Source organism: Gopherus flavomarginatus, chromosome 8, assembly GCF_025201925.1.
Source record: "Gopherus flavomarginatus isolate rGopFla2 chromosome 8, rGopFla2.mat.asm, whole genome shotgun sequence".
In the NCBI taxonomy this organism is placed as follows: Eukaryota; Metazoa; Chordata; order Testudines; family Testudinidae; genus Gopherus; species Gopherus flavomarginatus.
In genome coordinates, this window is record NC_066624.1 from 74,106,336 (window position 1) to 74,131,882 (window position 25,547).

The window sequence follows — 25,547 nt, forward strand, 5'->3', positions numbered from 1 at the left end:
GCCTATGTCAGTGTGTTTCGGTCAGGACCTCCCGACTGACCGCCACTAGTGGCGTCAGCCGCTACTAGGGCCCCGGGCTGGAACGCAGAGGAGTGGGTGGGCCTGCGTTCTCCCTGCCACCCGTAACCGGGTGGCAGACTCCCCCTCTTCCCAGCCTAGTGCCACTGCTCTGCCCTGCTCCAAAGGCCAGAGCTAATTGAACTGTGTTTGGTGCCCCGCCCGAACCAAGGGCTGGGCCCCCTTGACCTTGCCACTGCTCTGCCCTGCTCCAAAGGCCAGAACCACCTGAACTGTGTTTGGTGCCCCGCCCGAACCAAGGGCTGGGCCCCCTTGACCTTGCCACTGCTCTGCCCTGCCTCAAAGGGCCAGAGCCGAGCAACTACCGCTGAGTTTATTGGTGCTCGCCCGACCCGAGGGCGGGCCCCCTATTATTTAACTGTGTAGCTGTTCGGTCCCATACACAGGGCCCGAACCGCCGGAGCGGACTGCAACCCCGAGGGCAGAAGCCCTCGGACGACAAGACGAGGCCGGTGTGGCTCCCCTCTTCCCCAGGGAGGGTTGAGCCCCGGCACCCCCTTGTCCACACTACCTAATATAAACTTTAGCGCACTTATTGAGAGCTAATCACTACAGCTGATCCACAGTGCACATAGGTAAAAACACACCACAAGAAGTAGGAGCCATCAAGGTACAATTTAGAACACAAGAAATTAGAAGTTTCCAGAGAAGCTACATAATTGGATTGGCATAAGCAAAATGAGAGATACTGTATACCAAAATGAAGGTTTAGATTTTAACGAGAATACAATAGGTGACATAACCGTGCGGAAGCTCATACTTTTTGGTAAAAATTGTAATGCATCCTCTCACAAAAATCCACTGAAAACCAAATCCAAAGATCCTTTTTAGTCAGAGTCCCTTATCAGTGTGGTAGATTCAGCTTGAAAAACTGAGCCATGGCAGATTGTGAACAGATGACAACATCTGTGAAAAAGCGGAGGAGGTTTAGAAACCAAACACAATCTAAAACAAGAGATTTCAGAAACATGATCCCACAGCTGGCTTTGATACAAATTGTTTTTTAAGCCAACATACTTTATCACTTTAAAGAAGCGGTACTCTACTACTTTGTGGTATTTCCACACAAATGAGCCACTAGGAAAAGTCCTATACACTAGCCAGTTAGGAAACTGTATTTACAAAAAGGAACTAAGTGAAATTAAAAGAAAGGCCAAATAATTAACTTAGCCATTAAAGGGACACTGAACTTGAACTATAGAGGGGAAACAGGGAAATCGACACACAAGTAATAAGCACATGGTGGAATCCACCCCTCTTCAGCAGAGCACTTAAACACATGCTTACTCCAGGGACCACCATACTGCTATCAAATGCAAACATGATGTTAAAAAAGAGTTTTTTTCTCCTCTCTAACCTTCCAGTTGCAGTAATATTAGTTGTCATAATCAGACAAGTGTGTGATTTTTTTTAAGTTGGTGTCCATTTAAATAAAGTAGAACTTATTAATTGATGAAGCAAATAAGTATTTTCTCTTGCAACAATGTCATTAACAAAAAAAATATTTGGAGACCAAACACGAAAACTGAACTATAGTTAATGGACATTACATCTTGCAAGATGTTTAGAAGTTCTTCCTCTGATCTCTTCAACCTATAAACCTTCATTTGTTTTTATAAGCTGAAGTCAAAAGGTCGTAACTCTAAAATCAGCAAATTATTTACACACATGGCAGCATATATCAAATCAAACAAATGCATCCAAGACTACAACCATAAATGAAACATTAAAGCTACTGATTCAACATAATATGTGCTGTTGAAAAGTTTGCAGCACAACAGAATCAAGTTGAACTAATGGTGCAATTAGTAGGTTATGTTTGGTTATGTTTTCAAGGAACAACATGTAAGTTCACCTCCAATCTACTCACCAAAAAAATCACTTGATATGTTTAATGCTTGTTCACAGATGATCAGATACTGTGTTGTAGGGGGCTTTCACAGGTCCTAGTTTATGTAAACCTGGCAGCGTTGTGCTTGGTTAATGTTTGTGAAGTGCTCTGAAGAGAAAAATTATATGCATTATTTACAAAATTTACTGGGGGAGCGGAAGTGTGGGGGGAAGACCTTCATTTTATCTATGTTCAGAGCAGCAGTTCCTATGTTTTTTTAAACCCAAAGTTGTATGTCATACTGGTGGCTAGATCATGCATATTTTATTGGGTTTGGCTGGTGAGAGAGATATTTTATATCCTGTAGAAAATATTCACTACTTACAGCAGGACTCAGGTTGAATACTAAAACATTTGTTTTGTTTACAATACAGCAGTCTTGGAAAAAAACATTGTAAGCAAAACATCTATTTTAAAAGACTGCACTGTGTGCTAAAGTGGAGTTTTAAATTTTTCAGTGTTTGTTGGAAAGTTCCTCTGAAAAGACCATTCTAATTTGAATATATGAACGATGATTTGTAAAATAAAAACCATACAATTGATACAAATGTTTGTGTATATATTAATGTATTCATTCAAAATACGTTAAAAACATTAATTCATCACTTTTGGAAAATTTATATACATATTCGTTCTAAAACTTTGTCTTTTTATCTATTTTCCTATGCAGTTCTGATGTGCCCAGGAATGTATTTTTGAAAGCTGATCGCATACTTTCATGCTCATGCTGAAGTAGAGACTGAGATAGCCAGAATAAAATAAAACTGACAAGGAAAAATCACCAGGCTATAAGTGAAACTCACAACTGGTCTCTGCTAAATGTATTTGAGATGTCCATTTGCTGAAGCTATGCAACGAGAGAGCAGTTTATTTTCTTCTCCATGATGCTTTGCCAAGAATTTGAAGAATTCCGAATGAACTGAACCAGTGAAATATGTAGGGACAGCATTATCAAATATGCATAGCTACTTCAAAAAATGCTGGAAGCAGAAGGCAGGCTCCTTTTATTAGATTTTCCAAGCTATACATACAAATATGAAGACACAAAGTAAATGAAAGTATTACATGATAAATACCCTGTGTGCCACAGAATATAGATGTGAACCCGGACAGTATAACTCTGTGGGAATAGAATGCTGTGTCATTTTCACCTGAATTAGCCTAATGAAAGATTTTTTTATTTCAGAAAACAAAAGATACCAAGGAATCACCAAGTTAGTATGATGCATACCAAATTGGCATATCCTGGTAGGATATGAAATATTACACACGTCTTCCTTAGCACCTGATCCTGCAGAGACTTGTGCATGTGCTTAACTAAGTGTGTACGTAATTCCATGGGCTCAGTGGGACTACTCACATACTTAAAAGTTAAGCATGCACCTAAGATTTGCAGGATCATTACCTTTGTTACCAAGGACTAATCATGGGATGTAACACAATGATACTTACAGGAAAGGCATCTGTGCGCATTGTTGTCTGTCCATACAATAATCACCAGATTAGGAAAAAGTATGTGTCTGATTTGAAAATGTCCTTTCTTGGATTCATGAGGGCCACAGACTCACTGGTTTCTGTTCTCTGCATCCTTAGACTAGACCTATCAATCAGTGCACCTTCACCTCTGAGAAGCTGCCAGCTGAGACACTTGAATAGGTTAGGAATTCTCTAACTACTCTAAGGGTAAGGAGAATTAAGTATTAAGACTCAATAGAAAAATCCTCCTACACAGCAAGAAATTCAGTGAACAACAAACTGATCCAATTAATAATCCCATATTTTGTCACAATTAACAGCCTATTCAGAGTGGGTGGGATATGCAGACTTCATTACTCCAAGAAAGGACATTTGAAAGTAAAGCACAGATAAATTTTCCTTTATAATGAGGTCCACAGATATATAACATTGGGGCTTTTCATAGCAGTGTTTACTTGGGTACAGAATATTATAACAGTTATGTACAGAGGCAAAAGGGGACAACCATTTCCTAATAGTTATTAGGAGCACAAGTATAATGAAGGCAATATCAGATGATGACTGGATGTCCATCTTGTAGAATCTGCGGAAGGTATGAACAGATGAATGGGTGGCAACTTTACAGATTTTCTTGCATGAGGCACATAATCTTGCTGCCCATGAAGTTGCCACAGTTCTGAGGTAGTTAGCTCCGATTTTGGAAGATGGAGTTACATTTTTTTTTTTTTTTTTTACTTGTATGCTTCGGTGACATAGTACCCTAGCCACCTAGAAATGGAAAAATTTTGAAGCCTTCTTTCCCTTTGACACCAGATGATAAAGCACAAACAAAGCATTTACTTTTCTGAACCAAACAGTGTGATAAATATATAATTTTGAGAGCTCTGTGGGCATCTAAAGTATTTCTCTCTGAGGCAAAATGGAGGTGAGCAGAAGGATGGAAGGACAATTTCTTGCACTCTATAGAACCTGGGAGTTGATCTTTGGTAAGAAGGAAGGGACTGTTTTGAGTACAGCTTTAGCGTACACGGTCTAGTACTGAGGTTCCAGGAAAAGAGCTCCTACCTTATTTAAGACACCTGTGAACTGATAGGATTGCAATCAAAAAGACCAATTTAAGTAAAAAAGTAATGAGACCCTTTCAAGAGTAGTTCAAACAAAAGGTCTGTCAGGGCACTGAGAACTAGTTTAAGAAGGATTTAAAATGTTTCATCTGTTGTTCTAAGTATATATCCCCCATGACTGTATTTGTGAAGACATAGAATTGGAAAACCATGATTCACAGTATTGGTGAATATCCATAAAACCACATATAATGGTCAGTATGTTTTAAAGAATTAATAAGCAACCTTGGTATTATGCCACAATCTGCTGTAACTGAACACCAGCTTTTCAAGACAGAGCTTTTGCACTTCATGATGGCAAAAGCTTACACTAGATGAAAGCTAAAACCTGGAAGTTCTATAACTGAATTCCAACAGTGTTGATCATTTCTAGTGTAACTTGGTTATGGCAATTATTTAAACAATGGAAACACTGAAATCAAATTAAATACTTTTTGTGCCTTTTGCATATATTATATTGAAATGGACACATCGATCTTCAAATTGGGATTATATTTTACAAATAAAAAGTAATGAAATTGCTACTCCTGGGGGAAATTCTGTGCCACACGGTGTGTGCAGAATTCATGTCCCTTGCAGATTTCTTTGCTTTCCCACAGAAAAAGGAGGAGAGTGTCATGGAAGCCAAAGGTGGATAAGATCTCAAGAAGCACATGTCTGACTGTATTGAAGGCACAGAATTCTCTCATGAGTAAATTTCCTAGTCATGTTTGATAGCGTATATGACACAATAGTGAGATATTTATAAAAAAAGCTTTAATGTAATCGGGGTGGCTCTAGGTATTTTGCCACCCCAAGCACGGTAGGCAGGCTGCCTTCGGCGGCTTGCCTGCGGGAGGTCCCCGGTCCCGCAGATTCAGCAGCACACCTGTGGGAGGTCCGCCGAAGCCACGGGACCAGCGGACCCTCCGCAGGCATGCCGCTGAAGGCAACCTGCCTGCCGCCCTCATGGCGACTGACAGAGCGCTCCCCGTGGCTTGCCGCCTCAGGCATGCGCTTGGCATGCTGGTGCCTGGAGCCGCCCCTGCATGTAATGCTTTGGTGGCTCACTGGTTTTAATTCAACCTTCAGCACTGAAACTTTGCCAGTTACAATATAGCATATTGTCAGTGAATAAATAAGGCCTATTAGAATAAATGATAATGAAATCAAGAGCGAGAGATGTTAGACAGCCCACAGATATAATTAATTCCAATTACTTGAAGAAATAACCTTGTTAATTATGATTATAGAGAATTATTAAGCAATCATCTGACAGCACACACTTGAGCAGTTTGTAACTCCTTAAAGATACTCAAGTGCCCTTGTCCTCCTGACCCCCGAAATTTGAAAGGAGCCATTTCATACTTTTCATACTGAAGGATAATGGTCTTTCAAATCAAACAAATTCTACTTAGTTAACAGGGCAGGAAGATAGACATAATTAACCTCTCTGATATGAAGACAAAGGTTTGCCAGCCACATTCCAATCATCTAGTCTTTTTCTTTACCAAAGGATTAGACAATTCCAAAATAATTTTCAACTTTAAAGCCACATGAATTTTTCTTCAAACACAGAATCTAGAGCTCGATGCACTGCTTTATACCTGATGAATTAGTCCAATTCCCCATTCTTTTTAGTGATCCCCCCCCTCCAGTTTAAGGACTACCTTAAAATGCCTTCTCTTCTATTTTGTTATAAAGATGGAAAAGCAAAACTCTAACTTCCAATTTGTTCATAATGTTTAGTATTACACAAGACTAGCTTATAATGTATCAGCTTCCTTTGCAGAATCTAGCACACTGAAATATGTAATGGTATGAATCTTTATGTTTGGTCTACACTTAAGTTATATTTGCATAGCTACATCAGTCAGGGGTGTGAAAAACCACACTCCTGACTGACGCAACTATTCCAACAACCACACCACGGTAGATGCAACTATGGTAGCAGAGGAGGGCTTCTGCCAATGTAGCTAACTTCATTCAGGAAACCAGTGTTCCTGAAACAGAAAAACTCCTTTTGTTGGTGTAGGTTGTGTCTATACTAGGGGGCTATGCCAGCATTGCAATACCAAAACAGACTCTGTAGTGTATACATACTTTTAGCCCTGCCAGGTTAAGTGTAGAACTGCAATCAAATTAAAGAAGAATTTCTCCATGCTAAAATTGCTCCTTATTCCAAAGGGTACCAACCCAGCATTAAAAATAAATAAATAAATAAATAAAAAATAGATAGTAGCTGGACAACAAAGGAGAGAAAACTTGAGAAAGGTCACTTGTTTACAAATCTGGAAGTAGTTTAATACACTAGATCAGCCATTAGAGGTTTAACTTAATTGTTTAACTATAAGAAATTGTATGAAGTGGAAAACTAATGTACTACTTAATTTTTAAATAGTGCAGAGACAACACGGTTTTTTAGAACTAAATCACACCTACATAAAATATATACAACCACATGTGACAGGACTAGAAATCAAAAGTTCCACTATATTCTATCAAATGTTTTCTCTGCATCAAGTGATAACAGAAGAAATGGATTTTTTTCTAAAATCTGGGATTAGGAAGTTTTCAAAGGCATAAAACAGTCTTTACTTACATGATCACATACTATTCCCCCCAGGATTCCTTCCTCATTCAAAACACTGAACAAACAGTACACATTGAATGTGATGCTAGTCATTACTTTGTCTTAAACCTCATTTTGCAGTATGACCAGTGCCTTATTTACTGCACACAACTGAAATGGTGTTCTGAAGACTGAATTATTAAATTTCCTCACAAACTTTTCTAGGACACTCATCACTACAGTATTCAACGGCTTCAGAGCTATTAATGAATTTATTTTCCCAATGCCTCTGTGAGATGAGGGGGTTTGTGGTGTTAATTTTGATGGAATAAATGGGCCCAGAGAGTGAAAGGTGTTACTGTACAACACTAACCAGTTAAACATGGCTCAGGGTTTTGAGTATGGAGAGCTTAGCAAGTACACCATTAAAAATCTTTCCATATTTTAGGAGATTATGAAAACAGTTAAAGTAACTGAAACAAATAAGGTTCATTTTAACATTATCCCTTTATTGCTTTCCCTTTAGCTGTAGAGAGGCTCTGTAGGAAAAAGCAACAGTTTTTATGATGGTATTAAAGATGGTAATAACCATCCATGGGGGACGGTGGTGTTGGTGGGGGAAGGGGCGGAGAACGTTAACTGATGGCTTGTCCAATTAAACAATTAGACCGTAGCAAGCAAGAGTGTTAATCTACCCCATTAGCCTGCTGAGATCAAACTGCTCATGTGCACCCTGCCGATGCCCAACAACAGTCCTTTAGAGTACTTTGAACTAGCCGTCTTTGAAAAGGGACCAGCCCAAAGCACTTTAATGAACTATTAACATGCATCAGAAGGGTGCACGTGAGCGGTTAGACCGTTGCGGGCTAAGGTGGGATAGATTCAAACTCCCTGCTTCCTGTGGCCTAGTTGTTAGTGTGGACAAGCCCTGAGATGATGTTGCTTTTATTGTGAAAGTTCAGATCTGCTTTCTTTAAGACAAAACAAGAGAAGCACACACAAAATGGGACAGCAAAGAAAGAATGTCTCTGGGTGACTCTGACTTGGAACCTCGCTGTTGGAGAAATAGCGGCATGGCACAGAGTCTTTTCAACTATTCCAAGACCTGTCAAATTGTACCAGCTGTGGGCTGTTTAGGGCATTGCCTTTATCTGCCTCTCTAACCACAGGAGCTATGAAAGAGATCAGCTTGGCCAGCAAAACCAGACTCTCATTAAGAAGGTGCACACACACAAAAAAAGAATGAGAATAAGGGAAGGGAAGGGAAAAGGACACACAAAGGTGGGTTAGAGAGGTGACAATAGGGACCAAAGTCTCCCATCCTAGGTGATATTCAGGATCTAGCCAGAGCTGGTACAGGTGGCGATGTCATTTGGGTCCCTCTCTCTGGCCCACTCCAGACAGGTCACCTCTCAGGATAAGGGCAATTAAAGTACAACGGTGTCACAATGGAACCTAGTGTCTCAAGATGGTGGGAGTGACAGCCATGATGGTGAAGCTGGCTCCTTCCAGTTCATCCATCTTCCAGTCTGCGTTTTGACCCTCCCACTGAAGTCTCTTCTTAAAAGGACCCCAAAAGAGAGTGATGAGGAGTGATCCCCTTATTATTTTGTCCACCAAATTAGGCCTAATTTCCAACACATCAGTTTTGGTCCATTGATTTCTGGTCCCAGAGTCCTCTGGTTCACCAGACCTTATTTCAACTGTCTGCAAGTCATCTCAGTAGGCCTTTTTGTTCGGACTAAGCTAATATGATGTCTCCTTCCAGTACTTTTTCCGATCAACATATGTTGTGAGTAACTGCAATGTTTTTAAAACATTTATTTCACTTTCCATAGTTGAGCTCACAAGGAGGCTAGGACCATCAGGCCCCAATTATTACAAGTGGTATTATCCCCATTTTACAGATGGGAGACACATACATTAAAATTTCAAGTGCCCAATTCGAGAGCGCTAGGCCTGAGTTTTTTTCATTCACCGCTGCTAATGAAATCAATGGGAGCTGTGCTTTTCTCAGGATTTCTGCAAGGCAGACTCCAAGGTCTCAGGTCAGGAACCCAGAAAATTAGGAATACAGTTGGTGACCATATGTGAAGAGGTCTATTTCAGTGATTTACCCAGCATCACAAAAGACATTTTTGGTGGAGACAGGAAAGAATCCAAATCTCCTGGGCAGCATTTAACTGCCTTAAACATGACACCATCTCTTCTCTTTCTGCAATCTGCTGCCTCATTTACTACGTACCTTCCCACTTTTGCTACAGACTAAGCAGGGGCCCTACAGGCAACAGTCTCAATCACTATACAACCCTCACTCATCCCTAAAGCAGGTCTGCTCATGCACACTGAATGATGACTAGGTCCTGTGGACAAAATAGTATGTGACCATGTAATTAAAGATTGTATCATAATGCATACGCACAACAGGTTAGGGGAGGCAAGTTAAGGTTGCACAGGTGACCTAACTTTTGAGTGCTTGCCTTTGTAATGCCAATAATAGTCTTTTAATGCAGTTTTTTGTTTTTAAATATATTGTGTAGGTTAGGGACAGGAAAGGTGAAGGCAGAAGAGGATGAATAGGCTCAAGAGAATAGAAGATGGAGGCACTGACCAGGAAGAAAGGAAAATAAAGAGACAGAGGGACAGAAGGAAGAAAGAAGAGGACCCTGGTTGGTTGGGAAAGAGAAGCTGGCTGTGAAGGAACTGTCATGGGGAGAGGCAGAAGGTGATTGGCTCTTTGCCCCAAACCAGCAGACAGTGATGTAATGTTAATGACAACGTAAAATAGGGATTCAGGTTGTTGTGAAAATGAGAAATTGCCAGCAAAATTGGGATTATAGAAGAAAAATGTGTTTGCAGGAGAAGAACTCCAATTAGCTGCATAATTCCTAAAATGGGAATTGCAAATGCCATTTTTTAAAATTTATCCAAAAAACTGGAGACAGCTTCTTCTTAGTGCTAGCTAGTTAATTACTACAACTTGATTCTCCAATTGCCTTTGCTAAGAATGCCTTTGCTAAGAAAAAGATAGCAAAATGGGATTATATTGTATGTATGTTTTTAAAGTATTCTTTCCCTTACACAGGTCAGAGTATTAAAATACGACAAAAAAACAAACAAAAAAAGCATATCCATTAAAAAGTCACTCTTGCTGAAGATCATTTAGAAGGGGATGCGAATCACAGTAACTGAAGACACTACCATAATTCTTTCTGCCCATTGATAATTTTGCATTTTGGCTTAGACACCTTTATAAAATTCTATATGTAATATTCATGCTGCATAATCTGACAGATCAGTGTTCTTTCAGTTAAAACAAACTAAAAATAAAAAATGAAAAGACCAAATGCAGTCATAATAAACTCCTGCTCTACTGGTGTTCTTCAGGGCAAATGTGTAAAGGCGGAATTTGCATTTGATTGGGAACTGAAGGTTTTATCCTCAAGAACACACACGGCAAATTTTAAAACTGAAATGTTTGAATCTGCCCCATTCTTAAAGAGATAGCAGTGGGCACTGCCTCCCACGGGTTTGCCTCCAAGCTCTGGAACAGTTTTGGGGGGAGCTGGAAGCACTGTGAGCAGCTGTTCCATTGCCTGCTTTCTGGTTGGGCTGTGAAAGGACAAAGATAGCAGAATAAGAGCTCTAACAGTTATATCTGAACTAGGGTAAACCATAGCAAAGAGTCACTTCCCTTCCCACAGCCACACAGGGCAGCTCTGAATGGGGTGGGGAAAAGATGATGAGAACCAATCAACAAACTGTGGCTCCCTGATTTTCTGCCCTTTCCCTTTCCAGAGTAACCTGGAAGCTGCTCTAATGTGCAGCAGCTGGCTATGGTCGTTAAAAACACTAACTACTAATCTTTATGCTTGCTCTGATTCATAGCAACCATGTTGGAGAGCTGTAGCATACAGAAGACTGACTCAAGGAATGGATAGTTAAGCAAATGTTTTTATTCCACCTGTTCAGTCACAGTAGGTGTCAAGTTTGAAGCATGCACAAATGTTTATTAATAACTTTATTTCTTTTTGGAAGTGACCTAATTAAGGCGGAGGTAGCTATGCCCCAGCTATATCAAATAGTGTCTATCAATTAAGAGAATTATCAAGAATATTAGCATATATTCTGAGAAGCACAAGACACTATTAGAGATCTCAGTAAAGATCAGTGCCCCTTCAGAGTTTACACACAAAAGTGTTTTGGAAATGTGAGCATTTCAGAGGTGGGTTTTGAATACCTAGAGGCTTTCTGTATTTACAAAATGCTTCTCACCAAATGTGTATTTACCTGTGCAGATGTCTGAATTCCAATACTTGTTATGACAACCATTACAACCTGTACAAGGTAAATCAGTGGAAACTTTCCAACATAAAAAACAGAAGAGCCAAATATTCATACTATTACCACATCAAGGGCAAACAACATTTCAAAGTCATTGCACTCCCTGAATTCTGGCAACAGAAATTCCAATTAAGCAATTTCAAATAAATTATCCTAACCTTAAAGCTTGAGATTCAACCCTAAATCAAGAAACATCCCAGAAGTCTTGTACATTTAACTCTCAGATCTACGAAACCTTCCATTTAAGTACAAATGGAATTCTGGATGGAAAAGACCCAAATATGAGCTGATCTTTTTTGGAACTTAAGGCGGCAAGGAAGAATTTTTTAAAGTAATAATTGGCTCAGCTGGACACCAGATTATGCTGCTGACCAGTTGTTTCAGCAACACTTCCCAAAAATCTTGCTAATTCCCACTGCCTCCTTGTTTTCTGTTAGAATTTTCTTCTCTTATGGCAGTTATAACCCATTCAATATTTTGATATACAAAATTAACAATTCAGAGTTTTTCTCTACCTTAGTCTGATTTTGTCCCATTTGGACCTATTAAAATTTTTAATTCTTGTATTGGTGTATCTTGAATTAGAATTCACAATTGCTATTCAGGTATGAATTTGAGTAAGTTGAAGTTTCTCTTTCCTCATGGAATTACTATTATTTGAGGTTTGGGATGTCTCTAGTTAGAAAGGACATAAATATCTGAGTAATATGTAAATCTGAATTAGTGCATGTACCAACCTACATGGAACTTGGAAGAAGGAACACAAGTTGCAGGAGAGAAGAGTTTGGAGAAGGCACCAGGAAGTCAGTCTGTGTGTACATGGCTTGAATGCTAGCTGCAGTTGCAGAACCTTGGTAAACAGTTCTCTGAATGAAAAGCCAATTTAAAAAGTGTAGCGTTCTCTCGCATTACCACCAAGCATGTGGTACATGCTCAAGATCTTCAGTCTTGCTCCAAGTCATCCAATCTGCATTTCAGTAATAAGCCCTTTCAGTTCACCCATTGGGTTACTGAGTTCACACTTCTGAGTAACCCAGTGATGCAGGTGTGACCATCCTGAACCCCACGTTTCTGTATGCATTCTGCCTTGGAAGCCTGTTCAGTACAAGGTTCTGTAGCTAAAGATTGCTTATTGTTTACTTATTTGGGATGTCTTCATGGTTCCTTTTCAGTGTTGGTACACAAAACAAAAAACCCACAAACCAAAAACACCTTCTGTAGTACGTCTCTAAAATATTAATTATGGTAGATAGAAATGCAGCCTCAGTAGAAATGACTGTACTGAATTTACATAATATATAAATCCCCCATGATCACCACTAACCTGCCCTCCCTCCATTATTCTGAATTTTTAATCATGTTAACCAGGATTTATAGGATATATTTATGCACAACATTGACTATTCCTCATTTCAGTGTCTGCAGCTAGGTTTCCCAGGATTCTTTATTAAGTCAGATAACATACACAATCTCTTAGTGGTCTTTGGATAAACATATACATAGGGAAAGATATGTGTGGCTTCATATTCGTAGCATGTTTTGTGCATTGAAGTGAAATGTTTTTAGAAGTGTTGAAATAGTCATCAACAGTCAAAGTCTGACCTCCAATCTGTACAATCTCAGATGTCAATAGAGCAAATGAGAGTAGAATTTGGCCAAAGGAGTTTGTCCTGAAAGGAGCGGAAAGTCCTTAAGCTGTGCATTTCCTCCTTTCACTCTTTAACCCCCCTCCCCTCACTTGCCCATATCATATACGGGGATTCTTTAAAGCGCTCACTAAGAGATAAATCGACTATAGCATAGGTTCTCAACCTTTTTTTTTCTGAGCGCCCCAACATGCTATAAAAACTCCACAGCCTGTCTGTGCCACAACAACTGTTTTTCTGCATATATAAGAGAGGGCCAGTGTTAGAGGATAGCAAGCAGGGCAATTGCCTGTGGCCCCACACCACAGGGGGCTCTGTGAAGCTAAGTTGCTCAGGTTTCGGCTTCAGCCCCAAGTGGTGGGGCTTTGGCTTTACACCCTGGACCCCAGCAAGTCTTCTGCCAGCCCTGCTTGGCAGACCCCTGAAACCTGCTCATGTCCCCCGGACCCCAGCTTGAGAACCACTGGATTACAGGAAGTGGTTGTCTGCATATATTTCACTGCAAATAAACTTGAGCTTGATCCCCTACTATATCAGCATGCTAAAGACCTTCAGGCTCAGATATCATTCCCCTAGCTGCTGTAGCTTTTATGCAGTCCATTTGTCTGAACATTTGCCTGCTGGGAGACACACACTGAGCAATATAAGAATCTATTTGCGCCACTGCTATAGAAGCATCCTCTTCTTTAAGTATCCTTTTTTAGGGAGACCTCCCCCCGTCCCCAATCTATCTGAGCAATATGATGCATTTGAGCAGCCTGAGGTCTAGGGTGACGTGGAGAGCTTGTAACTAAAGAATATTTATGTCTGCCTGCATCATTAGCTGTGAATAGCTTCATGTCTCAGATAAAGCCCCTTAGGGCATATGTCTATTCTGCAATTAAAACCCACTGGCTAGCCTGTACCAGTTGACTTGGGCTTGCAGGGCCTGGGCTAAGGCGATGTTTAATGGCGGTGTAGACATTCAGGCTTGGCTAGGACCCTGCAAGGTTGGAGGGTCCCAGAGCCCAGGCTGCAGCCCGAGCCCAAATGTCCACACCACAATTAAACAGCCCATTATCCCAAGCCCCGCAAGCCCATGTCAACCGGTGTGGGCCAAACACGGATGTTTAATCACAGTATAGACATACCTTTAGACTGACCAAGCTCACCTATGCTTAATCTAACAAATGGAGTAAATCCTTCATAAAAAGACCCAAGGTTTGAATCTCCACTCTGGAGCAGGGATTTGATCTCAGATTTTACCTGTCCTTAGTAAGTATCCTAACCACTAGGCTATCCTGGGGTGGGTTGCTCTCAATCTCTCTTATATGAGATGTTCCACTTTGTACAGATACATATATATAGTCATTATGCACATGCGAGAAAGAGAGAAAAGAATGACTCCAGAGCCTGGTAATTCAGCCACTCACTGGGAAAGAAGGAAATGTGGATTCAAATTCTTTCTTTGAATGGAGCATGGTTTGCTGGCCTGAAATGGAGTTTTCCAATCTGTCTGCAAGTTTTGAACATTTTTGGAACCAAACCAAATATTTTCCTTAACAAATTGCCCACCTCTACTTGACACCCAATTAAAGTAAAGTTCACTGCACCGAATGTGGCAACAAGAAGTATGTGTTCTTGTTGGGGCAAAATACTGCCCAGAAAGCACTGGCAAACCTTCTTGTCATTCAATTAAAAAAGTAAAAATTGTCTTTGGAATTTAAGAGGAAAACAGGAAAAACTATTCAAATTTTATGTTAGTTGCCAATTAAAGGTCTCTCAATTTAGCTAGATTTTGTTTAGAATCCTGATGTTCACTTACTTTACAGTATTCTTTTGTACTATGTTACACAAAAAAAAACATTAAAGCTGTTCACATTCAATGACAAGTCTTTGCAAGGCCTGTGCTAAATGCTAAAGCAAAACCACCTCAAAGAGCTTACCAAACCCAAATGTCAGAACCTACCTCTCATGGTTTAAACTAGTCTCTATAAACAGAAACACACAAAAATCCAAGGGCCATCCCTGACAGTGTTTTAGGAAAATATTTTAATAGTTAAAGCTGAAGCAATTTTGAACCACTGAGGCCATCTTTAGGTTTTCCATCCCTTCAAATTATTTGCAGTTAGGAGATTACAAAGTTTTAACTACAAACTTCCCTGAAGAAAAAGTAGATGAAGAAAAAGCAATATTTATAAAGCTCTACTTAGAACAACTGATCAACACATCACATAGCAACTTTGCCTATTAAGCCATATTCTAACATCTGAAAATAGCATGTGTGTGTATGGATCATTCATATATATATTATAAATATAAACTATATGCAAAGGTAGGGCACCCTATAGATATATATACACCAGCAGTGTGTACAGGAAAAAAGTACATAATTGAATGAAAAATACAAGAGATCATGACTGAATAAATCTGCATTCCTAATAAAACAGCTCTGTTTGATGAAGCGGGGAGAAGAAATCATCATGTGCAAGAATCTACATTGCACTGAGACACCACTCAGTGTAATAGGAGTGGGAGGACTGACAATCAGGGAGTCTGTTATGGTTCCCTGAGTCTCTTCCCAGTCTGAGGCTAGAGCAGCTTAATGGGTGTTCTAATATGCACAATTGAACAACCAGCATCAGCTAGCAACTGTCCTCCAGGTAAAGATGGCCAAAGAGTAGCATGTTCTGGACCAGGGGTAGGCAACCTATGGCAAGTGTGCCAAAGGCAGCACGTGAGATGATTTTCAGTGGCACTCACACTGCCTGGGTCCTAGCCACTAGTCCGGAGGGCTCTGCATTTTAATTTAATTTTAAATGAAGCTTCTTAAATGTTTAAAAAAACGTATTTACTTTACATACAACAATAGTTTAGTTATATATTATAGACTTAGAGAAAGAGACCTTCTAAAAATGTTAAAATGTATTACTGGCATATGAAAACTTAAATTAGAGTGAATAAATGAAGACTCAGCACACCACTTCTGAAAGGCTGCCGATCCCTGCTCTGGACACTCTCCTCATCCCTCTCCACATGCTTCCCAGGCATAGATCATGGGGAAGGGAGGCATAGGCATTCAAGGCTTGCTGGTGCTCCCTAGCAGATAAAACAAGGCCAGATTTCATTCCCTTTGTGCTGCTAGCAGGGTTCAGAAGCAGAGAATTTTTGTCCTTTATTTTTAGCAATGAAATACTATCAGATGGAGACTGGAGAACAAGAACAATGCTTTAGACCTATAGTACTATGTTCCACACCCAAAGGTGACAGAAAGATAAACATTACAATCAGAGAGAGCATTGTTATATTCAGGTCACAAAGATTCACAGAGCAGAGTTGTCTTCTCTCTGTACGACGCATCACTAGCAGAATGATTTATAAAGCCCAAAACCCATATCAAATTTGTGCCTCTGTGACAAGAGCAGAAGTTTATCAAATATGTAAATCCATCACTTGATCTGTCATCTTTATTCCTTTTCCTTTTTTCACTCTTTGCTAAGCAACTATGCTATATGGGCAGTGGAGGATTCTAAAACCCTCATCTGAACAGCAAGTATTCAGAGCACTTTTGTGAACAGGACACTTCAGAAGATAAAACAAATAAAAATGTAAGAATAGGCTTTATCGTAAAGCCATTTGATTTGTGTATCTAGTGGGTGCATGTCACCATACCAAAGAAATCAACCTGTTCGAATCTTGAGAATATGGAAAGTTATTAAAATATACAACAAGATCGAGCTCTACAAAAGGGATGGAACTGTGAACCTGTGATCAGAAACATCCTGAGTTAGTCAGTGCCTAGCCAGCAGGGAGAGTGGCTCTAAACTTCATCACACCAATCAGCGAAATTGTTGGGCCTAGATAAACATACTCCTAATCCAGTTGATTTTAAAAATTAGCTTTAACTGTGATGACTCACATTAAAGGTCTGAAAATCCACCCACTGACTTCCATGAGTGCAGGATCAAAATCTAAAAGAGCTCTCCCATGCCACTGAAAAGACCAAAGCTTTTCTCTAAGTGAACGGAAGTCAAGAAGATTATCCTTCAAGAAACAGGATGGAAGATTATTTTCTCTTCTATCATTTTATAGACCACAATTATCATCTAGCATGGTGTAACTATTACCTCTTCCCTGTTGTGACACTGCACCCATATTCTTCATAGTGATATTATGATATGATTATGGCATAATTATGATGCATTTTGTACAAAATGAGCATAGAAGGGGTCATTGGAAAAGTTATGATTTGCTGAACATGATTATCTTATTTGTATGCATGTATCATTTTTGTATTTGAAGCTATGAATGTGGTAATTCCTCATTTAACATTGTCCTGCTTAAAGTTGTTTCAGTGTTACATCCCTGCTCAATTAGGGAACATGCTTGTTTAAAGTTGTGCAATGCTCCCTTATATGTCGTTTGGCTGCCTGCTTGTAAGATTCTGTAGAAGAGCAGCGACTTTACATGGGAGCATTGCACAAGTTCCGCTTCTCTGCCTCCTTCCTTCTCCCTCCCAGTGCTTCCCTCACCGGTACTTAGGACTTTCTGGGAGGGAGAGGCAGGAGCAGGGAAGCACTACATCTCTGCTCCTCTCCGAAAGTCCTAAGCGCTGCCAAACAGCTGTTTGGTGGCGCTTAGGGTTTGGGTGGGGTGGGCCTGGAGCATTCCTGGCAAAGTCCGAGCCTGTTCTTCTCCGGTGAAGCTGCCTCTGCTGCTGCAAAGGTGCTTCCTAGCATCCTTGCCTGCAGCGGGCTGTGCCTGTGTGCAGTAAGCCAGGGGCACTATCCAACCACAGTACAGTACAGTACTGTACAGTATATAATGCCTTTTGTCTGCCCCCCCCCCAAAAAAATTTCCTTGGAATCTAACCCCCCACATTTACATTAGATCTTATGGGAAAGTTGGATTTGTTTAACATTGTTTCACTTAAAGTTGCATTTTTCAGAAACATAACTACAACCTTAAGTGAGGAATTACTGTATTGACAATGTATCTGTATTTCAAATGTAGTTACACCTGGGCAACATCCACAAGGCAAGATGGTTCTGATCTAGATAGCTGGCTGTGAAGGGCCTATTCAAGGAAGTGGGCCATTAGGGAAAACAATAGGTCTTAAAGAAGCTTATCCCCCATCTGGTGAACCTTCCTGAAAATGCTCCAGACAGCCTGTAATGACTGACATGACTCAGCAAGATATGCAAGAGCATGTGACCAGGCCACTCCATTTTGGGATGTCTATTCTTCTACAAACTGGTCTGGGAACCAAGCTTGGGGAGTGGGGTGGGAAGGCTCCCACCATATGCTAAAACTATGTAAGGCAGGGAGTGACATCATCTGTTGTTCTTCACTCCCCACACAAGAAAACTTCTTGAAACACCTAAGTAACAAAGACTGAACTGGGGGAAGTGCTGGACTCAGGCTAAAGGGATTTTTAGTCTATGTATGAAAACCTGGGGATCCCAAGCTGCAAAGCAAGTGCAGCTTGTACCTTGAGAATCTGCAAGCCTGCTTGTATTATCCAATCAGGGTGAGAGATTGTCAATTCAAATCCTATCTTTCTAGTATGGTAAGCTTAGTTTGTGTTTTTATTTATTGGGTAATCTGCTTTGATCTGTTTGCTATCACTTATAATCACTTACATTCTATCTATTTATAGTCAATGAACTTATTTTATGTTTTAATCTAAACCAGTAAATTTGGAGTGAAGTGCTTGGAAATCTTAGCTCAAGGGGCAGGAGTTGTTGCATTTCCTCTTCACATTAAGGGGAGGCGAACTGCATAATAAATTCATACTGGTCGGGGTTTTGACCAGAACTTGCATGTAACTGCAGCTGGGTGTGTCCCTACCTGTGTGAATGCTGGTGGAAGCATAGGACCGGGAGCAGGTCTGTAGCTTATCACAGCAGCACACAGAGAGGGAGCCCAGGCTGGTGAGTCAGAGGGCTCAGTGGTACCCCAGTTCCAGGTGGCACCTTAGGGGGAACCCATCACACCTGCTACTTATCCATTTTGTACCTCTTTCTTTCTGCCTCCTCCTTTCTTCCTATTTGTGGACATCCTCCCCGTCCTTTCTATCTTCTGATACTCAGTTGAGTAACCCACAAAACAGCTAAAATGCACACAATGGAACATAACTGACTTTAATGCAATAGACACTGAGCTTTTGCTTATCTACATGACATCCCCAACATGTGAAACAAGTTGTATGTTTGCACTGAATTCATATTTATTCAGTTTCCAAAAATAAAAAGAGGAAAGTCAAGTTGTTATAGCACACTGTCAAGAAGAACTCTTTCCAGGTTTCAAATTAGTGGCTACAAAACTTTTGATCCTTTAATCTTCCTCCTTTTAAGGCACTAGAAAGTCTCATTTGATTTTTAGCTGCAATATACTTGTAAGGATTCTGCTGGTAAGTTTTTCTCCCCAATGAGAATGCTATGTATATGTGTTAAAAGATCATCTTAAAGAGGGTCAGGTTCTTTAATTATGATTTTACAGCAGTTCACATATCAAATATAAGGCTAATGAGCAGAGAATTACTGTTGGTGGAAAAAAATTAGACTATCCTATTAGAAGCTAAAAGGAGAAAAACAAATCTAAAGGGATATGTCCCTCTTAGAACTATTGAGAGAGACAGACAGACAGACAGAGAGATTGTGCATTTTCTATTAAATTCTTCTTTACAAGAAATAGCCAATGCTCTAATTCGTAACGTAAAATTCCAGGACCAATGAACTTTTATCCAGCTAGCTATTTCAGTCACACACACTATGAATTTACATTTATGGTTCAGGGCCAGATTGCAGCCCAGATTGTACAGCCATGTGAACCAGTAAGAAGAAAGTACCCCTTACCACCTTGAGTGGCCTGTCTGTTCCAACCCTCACAGTACAGGAGTGAAGCAGGCTCCAAAGAGCAGCTACCTCTACTCTCTAAACCCCCACGCGTGCTTGTCCTCCACAGTGCCCAAGCACCAGAGCTGTGCCAGCATGTCAGTAGGTGTTTGCTAAACTGGGTATAGTGCTTATTCTGCTCCTGGAGCTGCAAGGAAACCTGGAAGTAGGCTGTGATTCACAAGCCAATCTCTTTTGCACTGCCACCAGAGGAGCCTACATCATCATACTGCCTCTTGCTCTGGATAGTTTGTTAGCTAATGATCAAGCCTCAAAATCAGAGCTAAAGAAGAAGATTAAACTTCATTTTCAGAAAGGGTAACTCATCTTCTGCCACAATCTGTCAAGAATTTAAGAAAAGGGGCTCACTTTCAAAATAATTTAAATTTCAATATCTTAAATATATTAACTTCACATAAACCAGAACTTTACCATGAAAATACATTAAAAGTTTTCTGGATATTTTCCCAGCCTGCCCATTTTACTGAAATAAAATGACTTTTGCAAGACTGAGATTTCCAGACATTCTCTATGCCAGAAGACCAAGAATAAATTAGAGAGAGAGAGTAATTTGTACTACAGATTCAAAAACGGTTTTAGGACCTGGGTTGATATTTTGACACAACCCACAGCCACACACTGCCATCTGTGGAAAGAAGTTAATGGGAAGGATAGTTGGATAGTTTTACAGAGGGTATTTTTTAACAGCAACCACGGGTCCTCTGTTCAGCCCTCTCCTTTTACAATATGAGAAGGGGTTAAGAAGAAAGTTAAATAAAAAGAAATAGTTTGGAAAAAGTTGAGATATTATAATGCATTCGTTTGATAACACTTACGATCAAGTCCATTGATGTATCTCATTGTAATTTCACAGTGCCCCCAAACTGCACTGACTACAGGGTAAAGTTTTTTCCCTTTCAGTCCTCGGAAGGCCACTCCAAGATACTGTCCATCTACAATGAAACTAAGTGTTCCTTCATCCATATCCAAAACTACCAATAAAGAGTCTGGGAGTACAAAAGACTCATCTGGTTCCAAAAATACAGGATACGTCACCCCAGGTTGGTTTTTACAATTGTGATAAAGTTTGTTACGTCCCAGATCCCAGCCCCATGATTCACTATTGCTACCAACCAATGATGTATATCCTACAGAATGTAATGGAGCTTCTGCTGTTGATACACCCACCACAGCATGTGTTCCTCGTTGCCTAGTGGGCCAATGAATTTGCCAGACATGTAGGCCTCTTGTGTAGCCAACTTTGCCCCGGATGCAATCTGTGCTTTGGGCAACTGGGTGCCTATGAAAAGTTAGTTTGTCATCTTCCTTTACAAATATATTTAAAGATCGATCTTCATTGTTCCAAGCATGTTTATACTGGACCTCCAGTTGGGAAGGGGGCATATCCAGCAGCATGTCCAGTCGAGCAGGCTTGCAAAAATCTGGTCCCCTCAGCTCTCGTTTAACAGGTCTATAAGGGGGCTCCCTCACATCCACAGACTTTATGCTCCCTGAGATTTTCTGGCCCATTTCTTGGCTGTAGATTCAGAAAGGAGAAAGAAAGGTTGACTCTGGCCCAATGTTACCTCATGAAAGCACTTGCACGCTGAGCCAGGGACTCGATAAGCAGTCTGGATTTATTTCTCCTGTTTGGAGCCCTTTAGCAGCAATGGTTTCAGAGAAAACACACTCCTGAAAGAAAACCGAGAATCTTCAGTTAATTAAAGAAAGCCAGTTTATCCTCTCAAACATTTCTGAAAACTTCTTCTGATCCTAGCTAGGTTATTTTAAACAACAAGAAATAATATTTCTCGGCTTTTTTGTCCTCTGTCCTGCAGTACTAACCAGACTGCAAGCAGGATATTCTGAGCCCACCAGCATACAGAATACAGACAGTAATTTCCTCCAATTCATAATAGGATACAGACATTCTCCACCTTCTGCCCTTCCACCCATTTAGTCTAGCCAGGTCCATAGTGTCTTGTACAAGGCATACATTATTCCCCAGCAACAGGCATTAACATTATATTCAGCTGTATAATGATTTTTATTTACTCTTTTTGTTTCATTTTCTCACAACTAGGTCCTATGTCAGAGCCCCCTTTTCTTTCTAACTGTTCCTGTCTTTATATGCCCTTACAATCCAAGGCTTTATCTTGTAACAGCAACAAACAGTGCTAATAACAAACAGCTGTGAAACTTGACTGCTTACCTTTAACATACCCTGCCCCTTAAATAAAAAAGAGCATGAAACTGTCAAGCTTTATTTTCACTGAGTTTGGCGTGAGAAGAAAGAGTGAAGGAGAATAGGAGGATATAAATGCAGTAATGGAGTTTTCCAAGCTATTGAAACTACAGCATTGCAATTTCAGCTCTTTGCCAGCCACCCCAGATGGGGATATCTGGCTCAGAATGCAAGCTCTTGTGCTATGTGTGTGGTAGTGTGTGTAATCCACATGTTGCACACTGCAGCACTGCATTATTTTTTAGCACAAATAAAGGATGAGAAGCACTGGGAAGTACACGTGGATTTTAGTATTCTATGCACAGGGCAGGGCAACTGAGCTGGAAGAGCCCAAATATATTTAAAAGAAAGTGTTGAGGTTAATGGACATGCTCAGTAGCTGTTTCTGAAGCTGTATAGGAATGTTTTATTGTAGGCAAGAAGACTGCCAGGTCACACCACTCTGGAGACATGAACCAATAAGAGCACAAAGATGAGAAGGTTTATAAATATAGGAGTGGAAGGCAGCCAATTAAGTGGCTACAGTGCCAAGAGATGTGTCTACTGTGAGGGCTGAGTCCCAAAGAGCTGTACCACTTTGTATACAGACTTGAGATTTCTGTTTTACCAACAGCTGTGGACCAGTCAACCAAAAACCCAAGGACTGGAATGCTGGAATACTGTGGGAGAGTTGGTGTTTGTTGCCAGAAGGAGGGAAGGAGACTGATTTTCTCCCTTTTCTAGCAGATGAAAATGGAACCAGTGTAATTTCTGTTGCTGCTGGTTCTGAACAGGGGCCAAAAATATTTGTGGTTTTTTTAGAAAATCCAGTTAATTTCCCTCACTTATTGGAGCAGCCAATCTGTAACATTCCCGATAGCACAAATATTTCACTTACAAGTGTATTTTCAAAGATATACCAAACCACTTCCTATAGCACCTAAGTGCTCATTGCTGTGCTGCCACTCACCTGTAAATTTTCTGTAATTAGTGAATAAAATAAAGAGAACTCTCGTGGCTAATGAAAATATGCTGGAAAAAGCTTCCTCTCTTTTTTCTTGTATGGAGATCTCTATTTTTCAGTGAATGCAATAAAGACTGACACCATATCCAAAATGTCAACTCCATTGCTAGAAAGCTTACTTGTGGAGCCAAAGGAAACCAAAAAATGACCACAAAGATTTGTGGAATCTGCAAATACTGAAGTGCAAGACCATAAAGAGGAGTTGGGAAAATTAAAAACTACCTTTCCAGACATCAGGCCAAATTCAGATACACGCACACTTCAACTTTTATGTGAATTGAGCATGCTTGAGAGAGGGCAGAAGTTGGGTCAGTGCGAACATTTTTATACTTCAATCTGTACTAATGGACTCGAGGGAGATAAAATATTGACAGTAAAAATATGGAATATTAGTATTAAAGAGCAAATATTATCAGTTAAGTGTTTTCCTGGGAGGTCTGCTAAGCAGACCAATTCTGCTTAGGTTGTTTATAAAATGTGCCTTGTTACAAGAACTTAAAAGATGTATACAGTCTGAAATAAGGAGGAGAATATCAAAAGGCATAAAGGGCAATTAGTAGTCCCATTGACTTTTCTACGGGAGATGTCCTGGATTTGAAAGTCTCCCCTACAAAACACAGGACTATTGTAATTTTTCTGTGGGTATGGCGAGAGGGGGGAATTTCTCACCAGTGCAGTGCATATACCATACTGCTGCTTGCACTCCACAAAGCAAAGGGGCAGGGTTTTTACCTGCTAGTGCTAGCACTGGAAACCCCAAAGGTGATGTACCTGGGTAGACCATAGCCATACCTCCCTCCCAATGCACCAAGAATTATATCATACCAATATCAAGCATCGTTATACCAGCATCACTACCTATACTAGAAATTGTAAAAATTTACTGTTTCAGTTTCAAACCGATATAGTTAAAGGGCTACAATTATTATGCTATGCAAGTTTAGTATTTACTTAGTTTTGTGCAAAACTAACAAGAGTAACATTGGGCTAAAACAATGTTTTTTGTAACTTCATACTGATACTAAATAATTTGATCTTATCCTGCAGCATTTTACCATGGGGTTAAAAAGGATACAGGATTGAATCATGTTACAATCTTGCTGTTACTGATGTGACAAAGATTGTGAAGGGCACTAACTTAGTGGTTCTGCTTAAATTCATCCTTCCAGCAATCCCCTACTCTCACCAGACTTAACATGTTACCTCTGCTCTGGTTCACAACTCTGCATTCCTACAAAGTCATTCCCTTTATTACTACTGCGAGGCAGCCCAAGTCACAAGGTCAACTGAAGGCATGTTTGTTTAATTAAATACCACTGGACTGGAGCAGTTGAATGAAAAATTAAAGACTTAAAAGATATGCCATTACATGTTTCTAGTATAAGTGATTAAATGTAAGTTTCACACCTTTTAGTGTGATGCAATCTCACATTCCCTCTCAGAGACAATCCGCACTGTATTTTTTCTATTACACAGATATTTTGAAATTACTGCAACATGTGTAGGTTCCACTGCACCATTTTTAGATAGCTCCTGTACAGTACTAGCAATGGATCACACTGCTTCATAATTTATAGCCACATAATCTTGCATTCTGGATCAGTTTGCATTAAATATTACACATGTGAAAAAGGATGAAAACTTTATTCAGGTTGCAAATAAAGTACTCAAAATTTAGGAAATTTTATGAATTATTGCCCATGCAGCCTTAATGTGACCCCTTTGAGCATATGCATTATGATATAGGTTGTAATCGTTACAACCATATCCTCCATGGGACCCATTTCATTCAGTCCATGGGATAGATTTATTCTGCAAATGAATAGTGAAAGAGGCTGTTGTCTGTAGGACTCTTGCCTCATTTATTGCAGAATCTGGAAGTAGGGTTACCAACTTTCTAATCTCACAAAACCAAACAGCCTTGCCCTGCCCCTTCTTTTGTCTCTTCTCTGAGCCCCCACCCCCCCAACCCTGCTTCCTCTGTCACTTGCATACCCCCACCCTCACTCACTTTCACTGGGCTGGGGCAGGGGGGTGGGGTGCGGGAGGTGATGAGGGCTCTGGGGTGGGGCCAGAGTGTGGGAGAGAGACCCACTGGGCTGAGGAGGGGTTAGGGCTCCGGCTCTGCAGTGGGTCCAGGAATGAGGGATTTGAGGTGTAGGAGGGGGCTCAGGGCTGGGGCAGAGGGCTGGGTGCAGGAAGGACTTAGAGTATGGGACGGGGTTCCGACCTGGGGCAGGGTGCAGGAGAGGATTCAGAGTGCAGGCTCCAGCCGGGCAGCACTTACCTCAGGTGGCTCCCGGTCAGTGGTGCA

The 25,547-nt window shown here is 40.5% G+C and overlaps 1 protein-coding gene across 2 annotated transcripts in view; it reads right to left on the minus strand.

The window, feature by feature from the left end:
- SPSB4 (splA/ryanodine receptor domain and SOCS box containing 4) overlaps positions 1 to 25,547 on the minus strand; it is a 224,557-nt gene that overhangs the window by 110,198 nt on the left and 88,812 nt on the right. For both annotated transcript variants that reach the window (XM_050964152.1, XM_050964151.1), the window contains exon 2: positions 20,822 to 21,677. In XM_050964152.1, the coding sequence (XP_050820109.1) occupies positions 20,822 to 21,515 (694 nt within the window). In that variant the 5' untranslated portion in view covers positions 21,516 to 21,677. The remainder of the gene's footprint in view (positions 1 to 20,821; positions 21,678 to 25,547) is intronic.